This window comes from Thermobia domestica, chromosome 13 (genome assembly GCF_964235325.1).
Source record: "Thermobia domestica chromosome 13, izTheDome1.hap1.1, whole genome shotgun sequence".
In the NCBI taxonomy this organism is placed as follows: Eukaryota; Metazoa; Arthropoda; class Insecta; order Zygentoma; family Lepismatidae; genus Thermobia; species Thermobia domestica.
In genome coordinates, this window is record NC_137466.1 from 99,525,841 (window position 1) to 99,551,034 (window position 25,194).

Genomic DNA, 25,194 nt, shown 5'->3' on the forward strand with positions numbered 1-25,194 from the left:
TCAAGCACCTCCCAAATAAAATTAGGACTTTTTAGAAAACGAAACAATCAGAGAAACCCCTCCCAAAGTACTTTTCTAAATCCGCTACTGATTATTTGTATAAATTGGTATTCAGGGTTGTATCTGGAAAATTATTGCTAAATCATTGCACAACTACAGTATAACAGAAATGTGCAAATACGGTTTGACGGACATATTGAAAAACGTATGCTTTGACGGATATATAGAAAAACGTAAGTTTAACTTTCGTGCTAGAAGCTGGAGTACTAAGCTCTTAGAAATGAAACACGGATGACAAACTAAAATGATCTAGAGAAGGAAAAAAAATGTCGATAACTCAAAAGTTAAAATAAAGTTAAATAACCTGTAAAATTGCCCTCAAATACTACATTCTTCATGTTAGCTTTAATTCGTAAAATATGTGCTCCATCCATCTTGATGGTGAATTACAGAGCTAAATATGGCATTCAGGTCGTGGAAATCTTATCTAACTATAGAATATACTATAAGAAAGCTATTTGGATAGAAAAATCATGAAAATGAAAAAAGCCAAAATTTCCAAAATTCTCGGTTTTTTTTTTCAAAAAAGCCGGCTTTTTATGTGAAAAAACCATCGATTCAAAAAAGCCGGCTTTTTTGCATCTCTATTCAAAATAATTCTCTTTCATTAATCAACTGTCTCCTCCAGCCTAAAGGGCCTAAACGTTAGACGTAAAACTAGAAATTCCACATAATTTTCATTTGCTATTATTATTATTATTATTATTATTATTATTATTATTATTATTATTATTATTATTATTATTATTATTATTATTATTATTATTATTATTATTGTCTTTCATTACAAGAACTGAACATGTAGGAACATTATACAAAACCAGAAGGTAAATAAACCATAAATATTAATAACTAAAGTAAACCGTGATATGCTGTAGTAGTAGTGGCGAATAGTTTGAGAAGCTGAATGGTATCGTTGGAAGGCTAAGTTAAGAGTATATCTTGAGCACACTTGTGTGTCATAGCCTGCCAATTTAACTCAGTAGAAAGGATGAGTGTTGAATATGTGAATGTTGTTGAGAATGATTAAAATGATCAGCCCAGAATTATTCACTAATTAAATATTTCTACATACCGAGTAGAAGATAAAAACTGTTATTTGCATTACATACTAAAGTCTTCCTGCAAGCTGAAAATGTGTTCAAGATATTTGGCAATTAGGTTTGATGTGCACAAATCAATTGTAGATTATTAATTATCAGATAGTTGCTGTTGTTTAACATTCCATATTAACCAAATGCGTGCCTTTAGAAATTATAGTGCTATTCCAGTTTAGGCAACCACACATGAATTCATGATTTATATAGTTTCTTCATTAAAAAAAATGCACTCCAAGTAAAAGAAATGCACTTCTAGTACCTAGCTGGCGCGTTAGTGACTGTGCGGAGGCGCGTGAAGAGATATAGTGGAAAAGTACTACGTTGCTATGTCTTAATGGTCAAACAGCTTTAGAGTGCTTCTATTGCTACGGATAATGAATTAGCAGAATCCAATCCGGTAGAAATTCATTTCATCGTGACTTCCATATGGAATATTATGCGGTTAAAAGCATAGACTTTGGCTTACCTTTCGGAACATTACTACGCATCTCAGAGGCAAACTTTCCATACATTTTGATTACTCGTACATTTCTCATCTGCTATAAGTTTTACAAATCTAGGTTTTCTAAACTGGGATGGCACCGAAGTTACCTCTTATAAAAGAAGTCAAGCAAAGGTAGGATAAGAGTCAAAGTAATCGATGTTAATAGATTGGATCAAGTGTAATGGAGAATAATATTCCATACTGAAATATATGCATGTGTTATTCCGTTTAGATTTTATTATAAGTTCAGACATTACACTCTAATCCGATCTCTTTGGTGTTGTGTAGTCATAAGCATAATATTTTCACGTACAAGTCTTCAAAAAAGTCTCCAAGTTCGCCGAAGTACCTTGAAAAGAAGGTGATGATGATAGTAATTGAAACCAGATATAATTTACAAAGCATTACGCTTTGATAGTCAAAATGAATGAAACACACACATTCGAAAAAGGTCAAAAGTTAGTCATTATACAATAGATAAATTATTAAAATCAGTATATACCATTTTATGTTACAGGAGCAGTTACTGATTTTGACCACATACTTAATGCAGTATCAGATATATATAAAACTCCATCGTATATAGGCAACGTTATATTAAAGGGACTCAACATTCACAACATATTTGGAGGAAAGTCACATAATATGGGCTGGGGAAACACTAAACCAAAAGAAAATGTACCTAAGTCTTCACTACACAGACCTTATCCAGGCTACATATCTGGCGTTCTACCATATGCACCTTATTATACAGGATACTTGCCTGTATATCCAACATATGAAGTTCCAATACACAAACCTGAATCTACATTACCTCCACGAAACAGATCCACAGACTCACGTATGATATTTGGAAAAGAAAATCCTGCCGGAAAATGCAAGAGCCCTCGAGTGAGAAATAACATCAACGCCAAGCCTCAACCTATGCGTAAATCTTCAGAAGGTAAGAAGAGTTTTTTTGGAAGTAGTTTAGAACCAATGTCAATACTTAATTAAGTTTTGTTCTATATATTATGTTTTAGCTAAAGCCTTTGAAAAAGGTATATAATCTAAAATTATATCTTCATATTTAAAATATTCAGAAAGATAGCTATTTTGTAAGAAGAAATCGAGAAAGTAATGCATTTTTATGGTATTAAGAAAAGTTCGATACAGAAAGAACTAAATCCTAAACTCCAAATTAGAAAGCCAACATGTCTAAAATTACGTACGTAATTAGTATGTAGCGGTACGTAACGAATAGACTAAAATGTATACACTCTTCCTTTATTTTATTAGTGTAAGACTATTCATGGCTTTGGATTAATTGTTTTAACAAAAGAGACACTGACCAAAAATAGATAACAACATTTATATATATGTCTGTATTTTCATTAATTTCGATCGTGTCTGAAGAAGGATATGCTAGATATCCGAAACAGTTACAAATTATAATTTAAAATAAAGTAAAGTTTTAAGCTTTGGTCAGTGTCTCTTTTGCTAAAACAATTTATTAGTGTCTGAAAGATTGCTATGTAACGAATAGCGCAGCTGCAAAGGTAAATTAACGCAGATGCGACACAACTTTCTTTAATAGTCAATTTCATCGTTAGATGTAACAAGTAGAAGTCATTAAACTCATTTGTAATCATTTTTCTTACATATGTGACTAATAAAGAAAATACTATTAACAAGTCTCAAATCATATTTCCGATGCGATAAGTTCCTCTGTGATTTGCTCATAGGTCTGCCCTTCTAGGAAGAAATGACACGACATTAACTTAGTCATAGACACGACATTAACTTGCTCGCAAAAACATGACGCTCTGAGTGTGACTAGTAATGTATCTTCAACGACCAATACATGAATTATAGAAAGTGCTCTCCATGAGAAATCATGATGTCTGTTATATCCGGAGTAAAGAAGCAAAGCAAAGCCATCGGAACATGAGACTGCGATCAAAACAGGCGCTTCCAAACAGCTGTACAAGAACACTCAAATGTTCGACCTAGGCTCAGCGCAGTTAGATCGAGGTTTAGCTCAGTTCAATGCAAGCTCAGCTCAGTACACCAGAACACAGGTGACGATTTGTAGAGTGAAATGTTGTATAGGCCTACATTTGTGTCAAATCTTAGACAGTTGTTCACGACCTGTGAACTTCATCGTAGTTAGGTGCTGACCGCACATCTTTGTGCACTTCCACTGAGTTGCATTTGGTCTGTGTACAGACTCCAACCAATTCCAGTATGCGTCGAATCAGAAACCAGGTAGCTACGTACAAAAACATCGCTACATATCAGGTAAATAAAACTGTTCTTGCCGTTCTAGAGCAGTGATAAATAAAGAGCAATACAATGGACGGTACGTACCTTTAGGTTTCGAAGTAATATCCATCAGCATCCAACACCTTTTGCAAACGTTCTTGCAACTCAAAATTCCCTCTTTGCAAAGGATCTCCCACGGAGGGGGTTGTCGAGGGAATGAAACATGTGATAATTTGTTGGTGCAAAATTCGGGGACAATGTTGCATGGCACAATGTCCCTCAACCAAGTTGGTGAAGGGTCTCCCGTGTCCTCTTTGCCATATATCACTTGCCATTGTCGTGCAGGAGCAGTGCACCCTTGCGATCCACCTATGCTAGCTCCTTCTACTGCAGCTCATGGTGCATTCTTTGCAACTGCTGAGAGTAGAGGTCTGATTAGGTGGAAGGAGCTCGTAATGCACCATTTACTGACAATTTCACCATACAGGTTACATAGCCTTTCATGAGTGCAGAAGTATCTTGAGGTGTGAGGAACAAGGTCACGTGGAGACAAACCATGTTTGGTACTCTTAGAAGTGCCATAGAGAACCCACTTTTCGTTACCAGTGAGCAAGCAATGAAAGATGGGTATGTTCAGCTAAAGAATGAGCAAGGACAAACAGGTTGCTACTCGCTGTTTCTTGTTGGCTGCCGACGTGTAGAGTATCCACTTGCTTAACTTGTAGGACTTCGTATCCCATGCAGGTGCTATCTGACTGTTTCAGCGAATACATTTAACCTTTCTGCAAGTTCATCACACGATAGACCAATGTCCTCCTCGGTGGCTATTTCTAGAGTCTCGTCATCCAATACATGAGGTAGTTCACTGCGAAGTTCATCCGAAAGGCTCACATCTCCCGAACAAAATTTCTGGAACCAACGCTTGGGAGTGCGTTCGTTCATGGCATCCTCCTCAAATGCCTGACATATGCGGCGACTTGATGCGGCAGCTGACAGGCCGACAAGTCATACAACAAACACAGGCGAAGAAGCTGCTTCGATCCTCCATTTCTCTTCGACATTGGACGATCTATGAGTGCTATATGTGCGCAACATCTCTGCATTACTGAAGGTCGATGGTCAGACTAACTGTTGATTGCTTGGCAGCAACTTGCGTCATTTCATTTCCTCTCTGTGAGCGCATGATTAAAGGAACGTCAAAAATGGCATGAACTATTTTCGGTTTTCTGGTATAAACAATCAGAATCATTTGGAAAGTCTTTCTATTGCATTACAAATAAAGGAACCAAACATAATGAATTCAATGAACGAATGGTTGCTTCTCTCTCTAGCAAAGATCATTGTGGGCAAGTAAACATTATTACGGAAATATTTCGTTTACCTTTTCGGTTAGCTGTGTATGAGAATAGGCAAACCTTAAAAGATATCTTTTCCGTGCACCGTTTGTCAGTGTAAATTTAGGCCTTTAATCTGCTAAGACTACATTTGATGTTTATCATTTTTTCTTAAAAACTAGCTCTATCATTCAATCATTGGCTCAAACATATTCCTAATGAAATCTCTGATAGATGCTTCAGGTCGTTCGAATTTGCATAAATTATGTTAGGTGCAACAGCCATTCATCGCAATTTATAAATACAAAGATATTTGACGGCTAACTAATCCTAGATTACTGGACTGATTTTGGTGATTTTTAATACGTAAGTGGACCATGAGTTAACTTAGATTTTTCACGTTAAGTTTACCAAAGAGCGTGCCTAAGGGGAATACAGGGACTTCAAAATGTATGCTGAAGACAGTTTCTCACGAACCTGTCAAGTTTGAAAGATGAAATTCAGTATATAAACTCCTTATTAAAAACAAGGTGACATATGTCCTAGCATTTTCGAAAATTTATATTTTAAGGAGGAGGGCATATAAATAAGTATGAATAGCGACTCCTCCTAGACTGCTGCGCCGAATTTGATTATTTTTGGTACAGTAATGGACTACGGCCTAACTTAAACTTTTACCACATTATCACCATGGAAGATGAGAAGCGGTGAAACATAAGAGTGGGAAGGGGGTTACATGTAAAATTAACCGTAAATGATCGATATTAATGTCTAATCCATAATTTTTGAAGTCATTCAGATGAATAGTGGTCCCCTGATGCCGCATAAGTCCACATTCACCCCCCATTGTCATGAGAGAGAGGCAACATGCAAACTTAATAGCAAACGACCGATATTAGGATATTAGTGCACAATCCATATAATTTTCGGGGTTACTAAAACGAATGATATCACTCCCAATACCGTTTAAGTTCAAATTCAACCACATCAATATGGGATGAGGGTAGGAAAGAGTGGATTACTGTTTTTATAATTGTATTCATTGAAATGTGTATCCTTAGTGGGGAAGGGGTTCAAATACTTCCCATAACTCTATTATCCCTGTGCGAAGAACATGCATTATAGCTAGTTACTAACCTAGAACAAAGAAGTAAAAGGAGTGAGGCAACATGTAATTACTATACCGTTATCTTGCTGTGCCATGAGTACATTGCCATATTCGTCTCTGCTATCGCAAACAAAATGACAGAAGGATGTTTTCGGATTCAAAAACAAGTAAGGTACATGCCGGGAATCGTTGTGTCGAAACCCTCGTCTGCAAAATATCACCTAGGACAAAACCTCACCATAATGATTTCTTCGCTGCATAATATTTAATGTATTTCAGTACACATATTATTGGGATAATTGTACACACTGATGGCGAAATGCATTCATGCAGGTGTGCCAAATCCATAATTTACCTTGTACACCTAACTCTTGATGCGACCTCTTCCAAAGAAGTCCAAGGGCGCTAGATTAGACGAGCGTGTTGTGCAGAATCGTGGTGAGCCTCGTCCAATCCAGCTTCCTGGTAACGTCTCCTCCAGGTAATCACGCACACTGTGTGCAAACTGCGGTGGGGTGACGTCTTGTTAAAACACCACCGAATCCAGAATGTTGTTAGCAAAACAATGGGGGCTGCAGGAATTGCTGAAACATGTCCGTGTACAATGTTGTCGTGATTGTTGCTTCAGCAAAAGGAATGAACCCTAAATGCGCTTTGGGAGATGTCTAACCACACGTTCATCTTGAAAGTGTTACGTTTCAATTCCATTATTATATTTAGCTGTTCTTCAGGCTATATCTTGATGTTGTGGCGATTGACGAACCTCATCATTGAACGGACGTGTGCAAACAAATTTTATTGTTGCCTGCCTTAATTAAGTCGTGGCGAATAGGTATGCGTGCCGAATAGTCCTCAGATTCAAGATGATGGAGCACCTGGATGTGATAAACCTTTTCTTTCAGTACGATGCGCAAGGTTTGCCACCCAGTGTACCTTTAATATGTCGTGTTCCCATCTGAGACGACGTTACGACGCTTTTGGACTCTGCTCGATCGTCTGTTCTATGGTCTCCATAGTTTCCTACGACGTCCGTGGTCGCCCAGAACGTTTCTCGTCACAAACACTCCCAGTTTGCTGAACTTATTGACCAAACCTCTAATAGTTGTTCGCATTGGGGATTCCCTTTGGTAACATCGACGAAACAGTCCTTGCACCTCAGCAAAGGGCATCGCATTGAGTTCACCTTACGATATCTATTCGTTATCGTTGGATCAACCTCTTTCAGATTATCTGCAATAAAGAGAGAGAAATGGTTAGGGACTTCTCGAGCACTCTATTGAAAGTAATATAACTACATTAAAATAATGGATGAATATAATTTCCAAGATACGCTTCTAAAATGAAAATTATTATAAACAAACAACCACATAGAACATAATAAACGACTTTCTTAATTTTTCAAAGACAGAAAGATATACCTTAGCAGTTATTTATTTATTATTTATTTATTTATTCAGAAAACAACACAACAGGTTTAATGCCTAATTATAGTGTCGTATAATACATACATAGACATATATACATTTACCCGTACAATTAATCAATCCACTTCGAGTGTCAGGTACTCGGTAATAATCCTGTTTCTAAATACATGTTCTGATATACTGAATATATCTAATACATCAGTTTTATGACTTAATTCATTGTAGGAGTCACACATTCTCCACAGCAGAGATTTACTAAGAATATTTGTTCGTGCCCTTTCACAGAAAAATATACCAGTATTCCCTGAATTTTTCACCGACGTTTTCCTTCAGTTCTTCCTCCCACTCCGATCTTCATCATGCATGCTGGTTCTTTCATCATTAAACATAATTCACAATTTCTTCACTGATCACTCGTTCATTGCACTATCACCACAAACATTCTTTATTTGCCTATAAATTTCAATAGGCTTCACATTTTGCACGTTCAGAAAACGAATGACACTCCGTACTTCACATTTGGCAGGATTTTCGATTCGCGCCGCCATTTTGAATTGCTGCAAAAACAAGTAGCTTGGCAACACAGCATAGACTCTTCTTACACTGAGGTACCGGTAACTGCCGCGCATGCAATCACAGTGGTCGGGGGTCGGGGATGCGAGCGATGCGCAATCGTTCTTTACTTTCTGACTGAGCAAAATAAGCTCTGATCCGAATCCCTATCATCCAAAGAAATGGGTATGTTGAACACTAAGAGAAATCCCGACTTCCGATTTTCTTTAGATAAGAATGATGTACGTAAAGTAAGGGAAATTTGGAGATGGCCAAATTGGCTTGAGTAATTTCAATTTCGTTATTTCTTTTATATTTGATTAATTAATATTTTAGTCCTATATTCTCATATTATACTGCAATTTTGTAATGTTGAATATATTTGGCCATACCTACTTCGTCTAATTTTGTAAGCATATATGCTTCTGTAAATTGAGAATTTTCAGTCTACTATTGTAATTTTTCTTATATCTTTTAATACTTAAATAATAGAATATAGCTATATCAAACGTGAAAATCAACATAATAAATTTTAAAATAAAAATAAGAAGTCTTTCGGATTTATCATATATTTCCAGATACCATGATTTCAAATCTGCTATTATTATTATTATCTCTTCCAGCTTGTTCTCAGTATATGAGGGAAGACTGTGCCAACATGGCAGGTCCTACAATAGCAAATGGAGTAATAGTAGAAACACAAGAACTGACTCACATGGTAAGCTTTATAAAAATTAAGAGTAATTTCAGTTATTACAGACGATTTACAATATATGTATTTATGTATACATGTATAACTAAGTTCCACAACAATATTAACGTTTTACGAAAAATGTCAAAAGATGAAACATAAACGAATCAATAGATCTTATAAAGCTGAATTCTTAGTTGGAGCTTACACGTCTTACATATACTCGGTGCTGAACGGGATGCTAGACTCCACATCAGCAACAACAATTTATTAATACAATTAAAAACGGCATAAGTGAATGTAAATTCCCGTTTTGTAACTTTCGATACAAGGAATTCGATAAAAGTTTCTCTACATTTTTGCAAAACTATATATATTTAAAGGTTTTCTCCAAACCTATGCATAAGTATCCAGTTTTATCATGCCCGTTGTTTGGCTCGATATCATCTATTGACTGATATAAATGTCTTATCTTTCGACAATATTATAGTTAAATTAATTTAAGAGATAATCATAATTTTGAGCTACATCTTATTAACTGTACTGTAGTATATGCTATCGCTTTGCTAGCGTTGTAATGGAAAGTTTGATGAGTACTCCCGTAGCAGAAGATTTTTATAAATGGTGTAGTTATCACATAGAATGAAGTTTTGTGTTTATAAACTAATTTTCAAAAACTACGCCTGAGGATTGACAATTATCCATAACATTTTTTTTAGTTTAATGAAATATATCGATTGTTTTCTCTCTCTCTCTCTCTCTCTCTCTCTCTCTCTCTCTGTATATATACTAGGAGAATACCTGTTCATCGCACGGGGAGAATATTTTTCACTTTGGAGACAAAGTATTAATGGGTGCTGAATTTGTATTTAAACGACATTGGAACTGTCACCTTTCGTCTCAGCGACACCGAAATCTAGGGATTTGACACTAATATATGTCTTTTAGTAGATCATTCTTAAATATCTCTCCCTCCTCCTATCTAAGTTGCACCGTCAAAGTGAAATGATAAAAAAAAACATCCCAGACCCGAACCTCATCTATGTTGAAAATTTCATCGAGATCGGTTGGATGATTCAACAGTTATTAAATCACAAACATAGTCACTTTCCTTTATATATATACCTTGGATACTTGGATACCTTGGATACATCGACATTAACTCAGGCATTAAGTTTATGTGTTTTGAGGATTATGAGGGCATGCGGGTAACTTTATTTTTCGGATTTGACAATCTTACCAGGAAGTGAATCTACACTTTTATGACGAAAGCGCAATAACTTGGTTTCACAGAAGTGTTAATTTTGTAACTCATATTGTAGCCAAATGATTCCCGGATCAAGTTTGTTTCCCTATTATTATTATTATTATTATTATTATTATTATTATTATTATTATTATTATTATTATTATTATTATTATTATTATTATTATTATTATTATTATTATTATTATTATTATTATTATTTTAAAGCTCTAAAGCGAACACTACTACGGTTCTGGGTCACTGCTATAAAATAAGTATTCAAATGTGTAATTTATGGGTTCCTTACTCGAGAAAACTCTTAAAAAGAGAAGAACCGTTGGCAATAAACTATGATCATATATGCATCGCAATTTGCGATGCAATTTTTCGCTCGCATGACAATTTTATGATTTATATTATAAACGTATATAAAGCAGATACAATAGCATAAAATTAACTGCAAATATCACACAAGGTGGCGCAAGCGAAGGGGGAAACGGCACGCACGATCACACAGGAACACTGTGCTAGGCTCTTTAGATTCTAACCGAACGTTAATATTCCGGAGGCTAATTTTGCTTGAATTTTTCATTTGCATTCCAAGTTGTTTGAGTTCTTGGGCGTTCAGATTCAGGAAGCTATACTTTTTTCGTTTATTTACTGCTTTTCTTTTTCAGGAGTGACTCAAGAGACTCTCAATTTCTGTTATGTTCAAACGTTACTACGTGAAACACAGTACTGTGTTACAGTACCATGCTTCGAACCTGTCAAACTGTATATGAAAGAGAATTTTCTATTAATAAGATCTAATTCAGTATAGTAAAATATGTTATAAAATAATTATTTATGGAAGACAATTTTCTGTTACCATCAAGACTCCATACTAATAAACTGAGAATTTATTGAATAGTAAGGAATATGAATAAATAAATTTTTTACAGGCTCTTATAGGTTTTCCAAGCCGCAATCGTACCTCATGGGAATGTGGAGGTACCCTGATAAGTCACCAGCATGTACTCACTGCAGCACATTGTTCATATAATCGACAAAGGTAAATAGTTACTAGTATTATTATTATAAAACGTGACTCAGGCTTTTAAATGTCTCCTAATAGTTGAATGATAAGCAGTAACTTTGTAGTTCGTTACATAATTTTCAAATTTACTTTCTATTAACTTTCTTGGAATTCAATCTCAATGTATAGAATAGTGTTTCTCAAAGAATGATCCGTGAACCAACGGTAATGTAAGCTCAGTTCCGTGTGGACGATGCAGAACAAGATGATATTACTGTCCTTAATATGAAGAACAAGCTTCATACCACACTGTTGGTGGTGTGGTACAGCAGACTCCGTACTACGTAAGGTGCACTAAAATTGCAGTATGCAGTGAACTGAGCAGACGTTGATATAAATTGGGCAATCTCTCTGATTTCTAAGGGAACAAATTGTTGGTGCTCCGTTATGTGGTACGAATGAGATGAAAGCGGCAAGTGTGATGAGTGTGTCGCGAGGGATGGTGTCCAAAATGATGACGTAGCATCATTTCAGAGTTTACTAGTTCGGAAGAAGGGGCAAGATTATCCACCAACGTAAGAGTTTCACGTCTTTAGTAGTGTATTAGTATGTAATTTCTTAAAAAGCATACGTTTCTCAGATTTATGGGGGTAGCATCTGCCCACTGCCCTTCCCAAATGTTGCCCATACGTGTTCTACAAAAATCCAGGCAAAATCATATCTGCGAACAACGGTGAGCGAAGGGAAGCCTTTAGTGACAGGTCCTGCAGAACATTAAAGCGCATTGTCAATCACAACCATCGTTCAACTGCGGTTCGAAGTGACGGAAGAACTCTGCAGCACCAACCACAGTCTGTGTCGACCATCATAGTCCCCCGTATGTTACATGATATGGGCATACTGGTGGAGGCAGGTTGAACGGAGGAGAGAACTGATAAGGAAGCTTAACGGTTTACCACGAGGCCAGTGGTGCCGCGAACATGCAACATGAACTACTGATGACTGGAAACGTGTGATTTGAATTTGGTCGAATGAGAGATCGTTCACTTTATTTAAAATCACGGACCATGTTGCGGCGGATATCCCAAAAAGCGCACGATTTAGTGTCTCCGTGAAACATGGCAACGTTTCTGTGACTGTGGGCCACAATATCTTGATTTTTAAGTGGGTCCTGTACTGATGCTTACCGGTCGCGTCACTGATCGTGATTATGTTGCCATTTTAGGGGACCATGTGAATCCTGTGGTCTAAATGTTGTTTCCGGACAGTGGCGCGATATTCTAATGTAATAATGCGCTCATTCAGACAACTGGAGCTGTTGTGGCGTAATTTGAGAAAGACTGGGATAAAGTTAAACAACACTTCTCTTAACCTCCCGATCTCCAGATCTGAACATAATTTATCATCTGTGGTCCGGTTAAGAGAAAGGAATCCAGCCAGATTTACGCATCCATCCTCTCATACGGAACTGTGCGATGCGTTGCAGGCGAAATAGTGTAATATTCCACTTCCTAGCATTTATGACAACTATGACTCCATTCCGCGTCGCATCAGAACTATTGTATTGAGGGCGAAAAAGGTCCAACGCCATTACTCAGGTTAAGTTGAATTTTTTAAAGGTGTTTCCATTATTCTGATAAGCACAAGTTAAGAGAACCTAATCTAACATCTACACCAAGAATAGTAATTGCAACAGAAACTTTTAAATAAATTTTTAAGGCTATTTACTGACTAGCTTGATATACAGTATATATATATAGTAGGACGTCTATAATCCGAACGTCAAAAATCAGAACTCGGTCACTAGAAACTTTTTACATTTTGTCTTAGCGCTAGAGATAAACAAACAATAGGGTTGTCCGTCAGCGTTGTGTGAAGTAAGTGTTTTTACAAAAGTTCATTCATATGTAATTGTTAGTCAAATATATATGTCAGAGATGGAGTGGGTCAGTGGGTTAAGTGGATCAAGTTTTCTGGGTGGGTCAGTGGGTCGTGGGTGAACAGCATGTGACCCACCACCCACCATGACCCACTGCGACCCACCGACTCAGTCTGACCTACGACTCACTCTGCTTAATGCATTGTAGACAGTATCTTCTGAAGACTGGTAAATTTATCTGCGTTTTACTTTCAAGACCTTCATTTCCCTTCCTTTTCCATTTGTTTCCGTCTACTTACCTGAGGTGAGTAGGCTATATCTATGTGAAAAAAGAACTTCAGGCACTTTTGGATTTGATATTTGTAATTGTAATAATAGCATATAGGACTTATACTACTACTTGGCTTTCGAGGTCTGTCAGTGTTTAGAGAAGCTAACTACTGGAAAAACACATTTTTGAATCACAGTAATGTATAAATTATTTATAAAAAAATGAATGTAACTATGTGTGCCTGATCATAACGGCCAAATTACAAACTCAAATGAAATGACTTTTGGCATATAGTTAGGCCTTAATCCAAACTGGGATGTTATATTGCTTTCATTATAATACACATCCCAAAGAGGTAGTGAGGATCCGAATTTTTGCGGGGAAAAAATGAGTATCTCGCAAGCCGTTAAATTTACGAAGCTGAAGTTCAGTGTATTAACTCTTTATTAAAAATAAACAGAATCTGTCCTAGCATTTTTTTAAATTCTCCTTTATCGGGGGGGGGGGGATTCTATATTTGGAAAGTTGGAAGTGAGTTGGTTTGTAAAAATGATCGAAAACAATCGATGTTATTTAAGAAAAAAATCAGAAACAAAAAATACAGTGCTCTGCTTCATATATCCATTGCTTTCTACTATAATAATTGCTGAAGCTTATGTTTATTATACGGAACTCTTACAGCACAGGACAATCAATCCATAAAGTTGTGAGAAAAATAGACATAAAATTTGTACTGTAAGCTTAAGTACACGGAAATTTTAGTTTGGATTGTATGCATAATTATTTGAAAAATGTATTTATTTTTTTTTTCCTTTACGTTAGTCTACTTACCTTGATTAGGGACTTTCAAATTTCATCCCTTTTTCCACTGAAAAGTATCTATAATTCAACAAGGAAATAATTATACTATGATAATTTAATTGAAATTCATCGTAATTTGGCCCATAACAAACAGCAGTGTGGTAATTGAAGGGGAAGAAGGGGGAAATTCTCAGACACCTCTGAACACTTCTCTGAAACCTCGTTTCCTTTTGCCTTCTAGGTGGGAGGGAACTTGGTAATAACATCAAACCTTCATGTGTAATTACAAAAACTAAATTTATAAACGAATAAGAAATCATCAGTTTATCAGGTTTTAATTGATAATTTATGCACAAGATTTCCTATCGAAGATGTGGTAGATGAAGTTTTTGTTCTCCATGAGTCGACATTGCCAACTGAAATGGTCGATATGGAAAAGATGTTGTATGGTTGATAGAGAGGTGATACTTCTTGCGGAGTATTTCAAAACTGACCGAGAAAAATCGTTATCACATTTAAGTCTAACAAGCAATTGTCGAGTATTACAAATTTCCACGACTGAGTGCGAATGGGGATTTCTCCTTATGAATTTATAGATGGCTGACATTAGAAATAGACTAAGTGCTCAAACATTGTCTAACTTGTTATTCATCAATGTTAATGGCCCACCGCTAGACAAGTTCAAAGTAGACGAGCTAGTTATTTCCTGGCTGAAGGATGGATATCATTCCGCTGCGGATGATTTACCACGAAAAAGTCCTGGAGGCCAACAGGAAATAAACCAGATTTCAGATTTGTTTTAAGGTGGCAAATTACGAGTTATGGAAAATGTATACTTGTATTACTAATGGCTTATTTGTGTTTTTTAGTAATGGGCACGAGTCGAGCTAAAACTCGACTCAACTCGAAATTCGACTCGAATTCGAGTCGAGTTACGAGTCGAGTCAAAGGTAATTTTCTTGAGTCGAGTTCCGAATCGAGTCACTGTTTTGAGGTTGAGTTTCGAGTCGAGTCGAGTTTGATACATGGCTCGCTCGTTCAGCTCATTTTAGCTCGTTTTGAAATCATGACCTGACTAGACTGGAAAGCGAAAGCCATGAAAAATATAAGTAGTAAAGTGGATTACTTTTCATGTTGCTCACGAGAGGGGACATTGTTCGCGTCTCGTCTCGTTTCGATAACGAGACAATAGATTTTTATAACGAGACAGTCTCAAATGTTGTGAGCACCAATAAAGTATTTATCTCACTATCAAGGCTGAGACTTGTACGGTCGAAGTTTTAAGCCCAAGCAGATTCCCAACCCAGGCAGTGATGTCAACAGGCTCAGCTCGGTTCAACTGAGAGAACAGCTCGATCCGGCTCGGTTGGGATGATCTATCGGCACGGCTCAATTGAACCGATAGCTTAAGCCGGTTTGGTTGGGATGAGCCATCGATGGCTCAATTGAGCGAAGGCTCGAGCCGACTTTGTTGGGAAATATATATATTCCCTTAGGCCTATACAAGCTGTTTTAAGTGTGAGTTACAAGAACAGTGTAATTTAGTGTAAGAACAGGTTCTTCAAAAACATTAAATGTAAGTAGCCTTACGTACGGAATTGTAATTACTATGTACGTATTTTCGAAAATCCGAACTATCTGCGGTCCCAATTAGTTCGGATTTTCGACTTCCTACTATATATATATATATATATATATATATATATATATATATATATATATATATATATATATATATATATATATATATATATATATATATATATACTAAAGAGTGTTCTAGACGGCTTATGTATTTATTTTCTAGCTTCAATTTCTTATTTTACAGTCGACTAAGTCCTGTGGTCGTACGCCTGGGTGAAAGAAATCTCGAATCAGACGAGGAAAAAATTGAGGATGTGTGCATTAAGGAGATCTATATTCATCCAAAATACAGATATCCAAATTTCTACAACGACATAGCGATTTTAAAGCTGGAGAAAGAAGTAGCTTTCACTAGGGACATTCGTCCCACCTGCCTTGCTACGACAGATAATATTCCAAATGATCTTGAGGTTGCTGGTTGGGGAAAAAACGCCTTTAGTAAGTATATCTTCCTATAATTATGGTATCAGTTCCTTGCTGTAACTGACAACTACATGCATAACTGCGTGTATTTAATACAAAGTTTCTCAATTAGCAGTTCGTATCCCAATGCTGAATCAGGTTGTTATTTCAGTGAGGAGTGACATGAAATAAGTGTAAGACAAATGATATTAGAAGTTTCTATTTAGTTATTAGTAATTCATCCTATAGAAGTTATTTAACTATTAAATTTTACTCTTTGGTATTATTCAGTGCTTTGCCAGTGACTTGGTACGATCTTAATTATGCAAGAAGTCATAATAACATATAAGAGGAATATTGTCATATGCAAATACAATATAATCCTTCTCGTCCACCCTCGACTGGTCCGCCACTCCGGTTTTTCAGACCTTGCTCGAACAGAACTTGTTCCGACTCGTCGGTAACTCACGAAGCCCATTGTCGTTTACTACCGTCGTGGCATTGTTGTTTACTTGCTGTTACCACATATCCGCTGTAGTTCTCCGCCATCTCTTGTGTCGTTTCTTTCGTTGTGCGTGTTTTCTGTACTGCACTGTGCAGTCTTTAGTGATTACTGTTCGTTTGTTTTTGTTGTAGAGAACAATACAATCATTTTTGAGTTTAAAGATTGTTTATTTTACTGTAAGTTCGTATTTTTCTGTATTTTCTGATAATCCGACCTTTTTTGCGTTCCGACCATACCTCGAGTGGCAAAGGTGACGGATTAGAGGTGTTCTACTGTACATTTGTATTACAAAAGCCGTAATTATTCAGTTCTAGTTATAATCCTAAATGTTTATTTTCAATCTACCCTTACGAGTAAACTCTACAATTAAGCGATTCACCATTGTCTATCTTAAGAGGTTCCCAACCACTATGTCGCGAAGACTTATAGGGTTTGTTGCGAAATGTTGGATATAAAAATCATGAACGATTTAATAATTAATTAAAATAAATTTTGAGACACAATACTAGTCAACACATTCAGCTGCAGCAACATTGCTCAGTACTACATAGTCACTGCTTTATAGAAACTTAATCTTACACTACTGTAATTTTATGATTATTTATAAAAAAAAATTAAACAATTATGTCGTGATGTCGTGGTTGGTCAGTAAATTATGTCATCAATTTAAAAAAAAAAAAATTTCAGAACCTCTGCTCCATCTGATCACACTGTAGAACTGTTAGCAGAATGCCGGACGAAAGGTATTTCGTTTAGAGAGTTGCTCTCCGTTGTGAGATAATTTGGTAGTTTAAAAAAAAACAGTACTATAACAAGTAAACGTTCTTATACAACAATCAGGTGATCTACACATGGCACGTATATACAAGCTGTGATCAAAAAGCACGGTGAATATAGTTGCATAGTTCCATTTATCGATGTTGTATCCAGTGGCGTAGCACACTTTTGCAGGCCCCCCTGCAAAGTATAGAGAAGGGGCCCTAGTTGTAAAGCCGATAGAAGTAAGGTTGAAGTTCTACTTCTTCAAATCTTTATTCATCGCAAGACTTCGGGGGCCCCTATACCTCGGGGCCCCCCCGCAATGCGGGGGTTGCGGGGGCAGCTGCTACGCCACTGGTTGTATCCATTGCAAACGAGTTGTGACATGTTAGTTGGCTTCCAAAGGCAGGTGAGTGATGACGTGTTAAGAGAGCTTGTCGCGCGCCAACATTAAGCATTGTTCTAAGCTGCAGAAAAAGTGCCACAGAACCTCACGAAATGTCAAAATCAGTGTATGGCGATAAAGCAGTGGAATTGAAGACTGTTCACAAGTAGTATGAGCGATTCAAAAGCGACAAGGAGTCGGTTGGAAACGATCAAACATCGAGACATCCTTCGACATTAAGAACAGATGGAAACGTGCAAAAAAGTGGCATAAGTGTTTTGTTCAAACAGAAGAATGACTATTTGAGAGCTTTCTGAAGAACTAAACATCTCATATGAGTCCGTGAGAAGCATTTTAACTGCCTATTAAGTGGGTAAATGTTTTCCTTCTTCACTCCGTAAGCGCGCCGTGCCACACCTTGCTTTCGAACCGCGAGTTTTTGGCCGAAAAATTATGCATTCCAGAAATGTTTCCATTCATGGATTCAATGTTGGGATAAGTACATTATTAGCTAGGACAGTACTTTGAAGGAGATTAAATCAAATCGAATGCAAGATTATTAATTTGTTTCTAATAAAATTATTCACCATATTTTTTTATCATACCTCGTATATTCGTTAAGTATTAACCAGGAATAGTAAAAATACGAAATCTTAGTGGCAGACGTCAAAGGGTATAGGCATTAGAAGAGTCTAAAGGTAACATTGTAATATATAGAAAATCTTATTTTTACGTTAATCTCGAACTTCTACTATATGAAATATTTATACACAGAATAGCAAAGGCCCAGAAGACAGGAATTGCACAGTCAGAGCGTGGTTGCAATGGGAAATTGTTATTTGAAACTGTGCAAATGAGAATAATCACAAGTTATGCCTATTGGCAGTCAATATGAAGATGAAATAAAAAATATGAGTTGTTCAAACACTCTGCTCGCAGTGATCACACTTTACAAATGGAACTATGCCACATTTGTAGAATTTGTCGTTCACTATAGAGTCAAAACAGATGTCATAAGCTCAAATCCAGGGTCTAGGTGCCCCGTTCATGTATCCAGCCTTGTAGAAACCGAAACAAATTATGCTCCTGAAACGTGGTGCAGAAAACCGGTACAAATTGAACGGCTGAAGCCTTAAAACTTTGTCACAGTAGCAGACGCATTCCTCCGACTCTGAAATCACTGTATCAGTATTGTCTCTAATAAATTATTTCTACAGTCGGAATAAATGGATATCCTGAGCCTCGATTAAATTAATACAACCACCAGCAATGTGACGTTTCATCAGTTTAATTGATTCTGAATAATCTGATGGGTAAGACTGTCATCCGTATTTGCTGATCACTAGGTAAGTAGGAGAAGCACTTTCGAGCAATCAACAGAAAGACTAGCCCATAGACAGTCGTTGTAGAATCTTATCAGGTATGGTTTGTTCATATTTTCCCAATTTCCAGTGAAGGATTGGATGTTTGAACGATCGTCAAGTTCCGATGCTGGTAAGGATTCAGAGGATTCCAATACTAGGGCATACATGGATCTCATGATATATCCAGCTATTGAGATGACAGGGAAGACTATATACGAGTACGTAGTTGCGCTGATGAATCCAACAAAAGCTTGGATAGCAAATGGCCAACAACGGAGAAGAGACTGGCTGAGATCTTTGTTGAGTTGAGTTGATTTTAGTTTAGCGTCCCTTTCAGCAGCGAGGCTATATGAGACATGGACCTACTGATTAACGTGGAATCCGAACCACATGAGCTCCTGCCAGGAATCGAACCCGGATCTCCCACGCAAAAGGCGCGTACGCTAACCGCTTAGCCACAGAGGAGCTCAATGCTGATCTTTCTCAAAGCGGTTTTGGTTTGCATTCAACACATTCTCTGGATGTAGTTCTTCATTCAACATCACCTCACGATTGGGAGAAAAATTGTAGGGGGCGTACTTCAGAAGGTACGTTACATGCGTAATTCGTGTAGTTTTTGGACTTAACGTACAGCAGACGTATAACTGAAAACGCATGTTTTATAATACTTTCTGTATAAGTGTTCCATCTATACGTACTTTCCGTATAAAACAATATAGGCGGTCAGGATTTTACATACAAATGGACGTATATAACATTTAGTTGAGAAGTATATGCATGTGATATACAGAAAACTGTTAGATGTCAGATATCCTGCAATGGTATGATGTAACATCTAAGGGCAGTGCCTATGTAATATACGAGTAACGTATGCTCCGTACTGATTTCTGCAGTAGGCAAGAGGATTCCGTGTATTTGTATATGCAATATACCGCTGTTCGGAGAACGGATTTTTCTCAGTTTGCCTCTTTTGATCTCTAATTTTGTTTGAAGATGCTATTACGAAGCTTGTATTGGAGAATTCAGATGATTGTGAGGATCAATGAATGCTTTCCTTTGTCAAACCCATAAACGCATCGTAGGGTCATGAATTACAAAGCATTTTCTCATAATTTCCTCAAATTTCTAAAGCACAGCCTCGTTTATCGCGTTGATCGTTGGCTTTAGCTCATGGCAGACCATTTCGTGTTCATACAACCTCTCTACAGTTTTGATGATTTTTGAACTTGTTTATAACAGTCTTCCCCCATTGCCTATTTTTTGAGGATCCTGCCACTTAAGTTAGTAGTCCAGTAAAGGAACGCTCTCTCTCTCTATGTTCATCATACAGAACAGCTTTTTTTTTTCTTTTAGAGAAGGGAGCCCAGTTAGATAAAGAAAAAGAAGCTCATGATATTTGTGCAATCTACGAACCCTGTGAAGCTGAAGCCATTTCTCCATCATCATCATCTCCGTAATCCATTTCATCATCACTACATTTAGAATCATTCATAAATTCCATCGTTTTTACCTCTTCAACCAGATCTAGTATGTCTTCTGATAGAAGCGACAGAATTTGATTGAACATTATCATTTCGCGTCTGTTTACTTCCCATTCAGTTGAACAGTATTTGTTCATATACCAGAGCGGAAACCACGACCCGTAACTATTGTACGTGTTGTAACTATTGTTAGCAATAAGCTTTTTCCTACCTACAAACCACTTAATACAAATTCATGAACAAAAACACTCTTTCATCGGATTGTTTTTATTTCATGGGAAAAGTATACCTGGGAGTAGCCTGTAAGCGAAAAAAAGCGAGAGAAAACAAAACCTGGCATATTTAATCCTAGAATACTACAGATAGGTTTTTTATGTTTATTACTATAGGTACGTTGTATCGTCTGTCATGCTCGCAAACTTGCAATATTCAACCACGCTTAGCTTTTACTCGTAATATGTTTATTTTTAATGATGTAGCAAATGCAAAATAAGATTACATATGAATCTATTCATATACAGCCAGAGAATATCTTTTTGTATACACGACTCCAAAAGTGCATTACCACCTGCAATTCTCGTTTTCCTGCAATAGCAGGCAACCCAAAAAGCTCGGCGGTTGGGTTGGTTCCGAATTCGAAAGGCGTTGGACCAAACCTCAATTTTGTTAAAAATATATCAGTGTGGCAAACTGGAAAATAAGGAAATAAAACAAATTGTTAAGAATGACAATTTTATTATCGTGACGGAGTTGGATGACATCAAAAGTTACAAAATGATCTTACTTAAGCAGTTCAAAAAAGATGAATGGCAAAAGACACATATCAGACAAAACATTTCTCTCCTTCTCCCCCCCCCAAAAAAAAGAATTTAAAAAAAGAAAAAGTTACATAAAGTAAAGGATTAATATAAAAGACTCACCCAAAATTTTGAAAATTGAAACGCGAAAGGCAAGAATAACTGAACCCAAGTGAATAAAATTGTGCACAGATATTGCAGACGTAAAAAGTGGGAATACAGGCTTCATATTTTATTGAAAAAAACGGTAGGGTGGGGCAAGTACCCCTCCAAACCCTTGATCACGAGATATCAAAAATGCTTGTAACAGTATGTCAGATGTGTGTAAAGGACATGAACAATTGTAACGAAACTTTTTCTATGGACAACACGTAAAAAATAAAGGAATACGAGGTTTTAATGTTCTGAGGAAAACAGTTTTAGGGGGCAAAAGCTCCCACGAAAAATTTTGAAATTTGACGTCCGAAAGGTAAGAAGAAGTGAACCGAACTGAATGAAATTCTGCACAGATATTATAAACATAAAATGAGGGAATACGGGTTTCTTATTTTCCTTTAAAAAACGGCTGGGTAGGGCGCGGACTCCTCCAAACATTTGATCATGAAATATCAAACGTACTAGTAACAAATGTCAGATGGGTGTAAAGGACACGAAGAATTACAACGAAACTTTTTGTATGGACAATACGCAGAAAATAAAGGAATACGTTTTTTTATTATTATTTTCTGCTGAAAGACAGTTTTATAGGGTAAAAGAACCCACCCCAAAATTTTAAAGTTGACGCGAGAAAGATAAGAAGAAGTGAACCGAAGTGAGTGAAATATTGCAAAGATGTCGTAGGTTTAAAATGAGGAAATACGGGTTTCGTATTTTCCTGCAAAAAAAGGTTCGGTGAGGCACGGACCCCTCCAAAGATTTGATCACGAAATATCAAAAGTGCTAGTAACAGTATGTGAGATGTGTCTAAAGAACATGAAGAATTGCAACGAAACTTAATGTATGGATAATATGCGAAAAACATACGAATACAGTTTTTTTTATTTTCAGCGTAAAAATGGTTTTACGGGGAAAAGCACCCACCCAAAATTTTGAAAGTTGACGAACGAAAAGCAAGGACAAGTGAATCAAAATGAATGAACTTGTGCACACATATTGTAGACGTAAAATGAGTGAATACGGGTTTCGTATTTTCCTGGAAAAAACTGTTGGAAAGGGCACGAACCCTTCCAAAGTTTTGATCACGAAATATCAAAAGTACTAGTAACAGTGAGGTGTGTGTAAAGGAAATGAAGAATTGCAACGAAACATTTTGTATGGAAAATAACCATAAAATAAATCAATACGAGTTTCTTATTTCCTGCGGAAAAACTGTTTTAGGGGTCAAAGGCTCCCACCCAAAATTTTGAAAGTTGACACCCGAAAGACAAGAAGAAATGAGCCGAAGTGAATGAAATTTGCACAAGTACTGCAGACGTAAAATGAGGATAAGGATTTTATATTTTCTTAGAGAAAACAGTTAGGTGGGGCGCCGACCCTCCCAAACGTTTGATAACGAAAAATCAAAAATAATATTAATAGTATGTGAGATGTGTGTAAAGGAAATGAAGACTTTCAACGAAACTTTTTGTATGGGAAATGCGCTGAAAACAAAAAATACTTGTTTTTCATTTTTGCGGAAAAATGGTTTTATGGGGCAAAAGGCCCCACCCCAAAATTTTGAAATTTGGCACCGAAAGGAAAGAAAAAGTGAACCGAAGTGAATAAAATTTTGCGCAGATATTGTAGACATAAAATGAGTGTATACGGGTTTCGCATTTACCTAAAAAAAAAAACGGTTAAGTGTGGCACGGACTCCTTCGAATCTTTGATAACGAAATTCCATAAGCGCTAGTAACAGTATGTCAGATGTCTGTAAAGGACATGAAGAATTGCAACGAAACATTGTGTATGGAGAATACGCAAAAAGAAAATGAATACTTGTTTCTTATTTTATGCGGAAAAATTATTTTGTGGGCAAAAGAACCCACCCCAAAATTTTGAAAGTTGATGTCCGAAAGGTAAGAAGAATTGAGCCGAAGTGAACGAAATTGTGCACAGATATTGTAGACATAAAACGGGGGAGTATTGGTTTCGTATTTTCCTTGAGAAAACGGAAGCGTGGGGTGCCGACCCCTCCAAACCTTTGATCACGAAATAACGAAAGTACTATTAATAGTATGTCAGATGTGTGTAAACGACATGAAGAATTCCAAAGAAACATTTCGTATCGACAATACGCAAAAAATAAAGGAATACGGGTTTTTTTATGTTCTGCGGGAAAACGGTTTTAAAGGCTATAGCCCCACCCAAACTTTTGAGAGTTGAAGCCCGAAAGGCAAGAAGAAGTGAGCCGAAGTGAATTAAATTGTGCACAGATACTGCAGACGTAAACTGAGGATACGGGTTTCGTATTGTCCTGGGGAAAACGGTTCCGTAGTGCGCCAACCCCTCCAAACCTTTGATCACCAAATATCAAAAGTACTAGTAACAGTATCTGAGATGTGTGTAAAGGACATGAAGAATTGCAACATATCTTTTTGTATGGACAATACGCAAAAAATAAAGGAATACGGGTTTATTATTTTCTGCGGAAAGACTGTTTTATGGGGCAAAACAACCCACCCCAAAATTTTAAATTTGAAGCTGGAAAGGTCAGAACAAGTGAACCGAAGTGAGTGAAATATTGCACAGATATTGAAGGCTTAAAACGAGGGAATACGGGTTTCGTATTTTCCTGGAAAAAAAGGTTGGGTGAGGCACGGACTCCTTCAAACATTTTGATCACGAAATATCAAAAGTACTAGTAACAGTATTTGAGATATGTGTAATGGACACGAAGAATTGCAACATAACTTTTTGTATGGACAATACGCAAAAAATAAAGGAAAATGAGTTTCTAATGTTCTGCGAAAAACGGTTTTAGGGGGCAAAAGACCCCATCCAAAATTTTAAAAGTTGACGCCCGAAAGGTAAAAAGACATTAGCCGAGGTAAATGAAATTCTGCACAGATATTACAGACGTAAAATGAGGATATGAGTTTCGTATTTTGCTGAACAAAAAGGTTGGGTGAGGCACCGACCCCTCCAAACCTTTGATCACGAAATATCTAAAGCGCTAGTAACAGTATGTCAGATGTGTGTAAAGAACATGAAGAATTGCAACGAAACATTGTGTATGCAAAATAACCAAAAAAAAAATAAATAAATGAATACTGGTTTCTTATTTTCTGCGGAAAACTGTTTTAGGGGTCAAAATCTCTCACTCAAAATTTTGAAGTTGACACCCAAAAGAAAAGAAGAAATGAGCCGAAGTAAATGAAATTTGCACAGATATTGCAGACAGAAAATGAAATTACGGGTTTCGTATTTTTCTAGAGAAAACAGTCGGGTGGAGCGCTGACCCCTCCAAACGTTTGATAACGAAAAATCAAAAGTGCTACTAACAGTATGTCAAATGCGTGTATAGGACATGAAGAATTGCACCGAAACTTTTGTATAGACAATGCACTGAAAACAAAGGAATACGGGTTTTTTATTTTTGCAAAAAAACGGTTTTATGGGGCAAAAGACCCCATCCCAAAATTTTGAAATTTGACGCCAAAAAGTAAG

General features: G+C 36.8%; 1 protein-coding gene across 1 annotated transcript in view; it reads left to right on the forward strand.

The window, feature by feature from the left end:
• The first annotated feature begins 2,166 nt into the window (after window positions 1-2,166).
• The window catches only part of LOC145669251 (venom protease-like), a 63,412-nt gene continuing 40,384 nt past the window's right edge, over window positions 2,167-25,194 (forward strand). Inside the window, exons 1-4 of the mRNA XM_081737572.1 lie at window positions 2,167-2,587; window positions 8,930-9,024; window positions 11,185-11,294; window positions 16,038-16,291. Coding sequence (XP_081593698.1) covers window positions 2,290-2,587; window positions 8,930-9,024; window positions 11,185-11,294; window positions 16,038-16,291 — 757 coding nt within the window. The 5' untranslated portion in view covers window positions 2,167-2,289. The remainder of the gene's footprint in view (window positions 2,588-8,929; window positions 9,025-11,184; window positions 11,295-16,037; window positions 16,292-25,194) is intronic.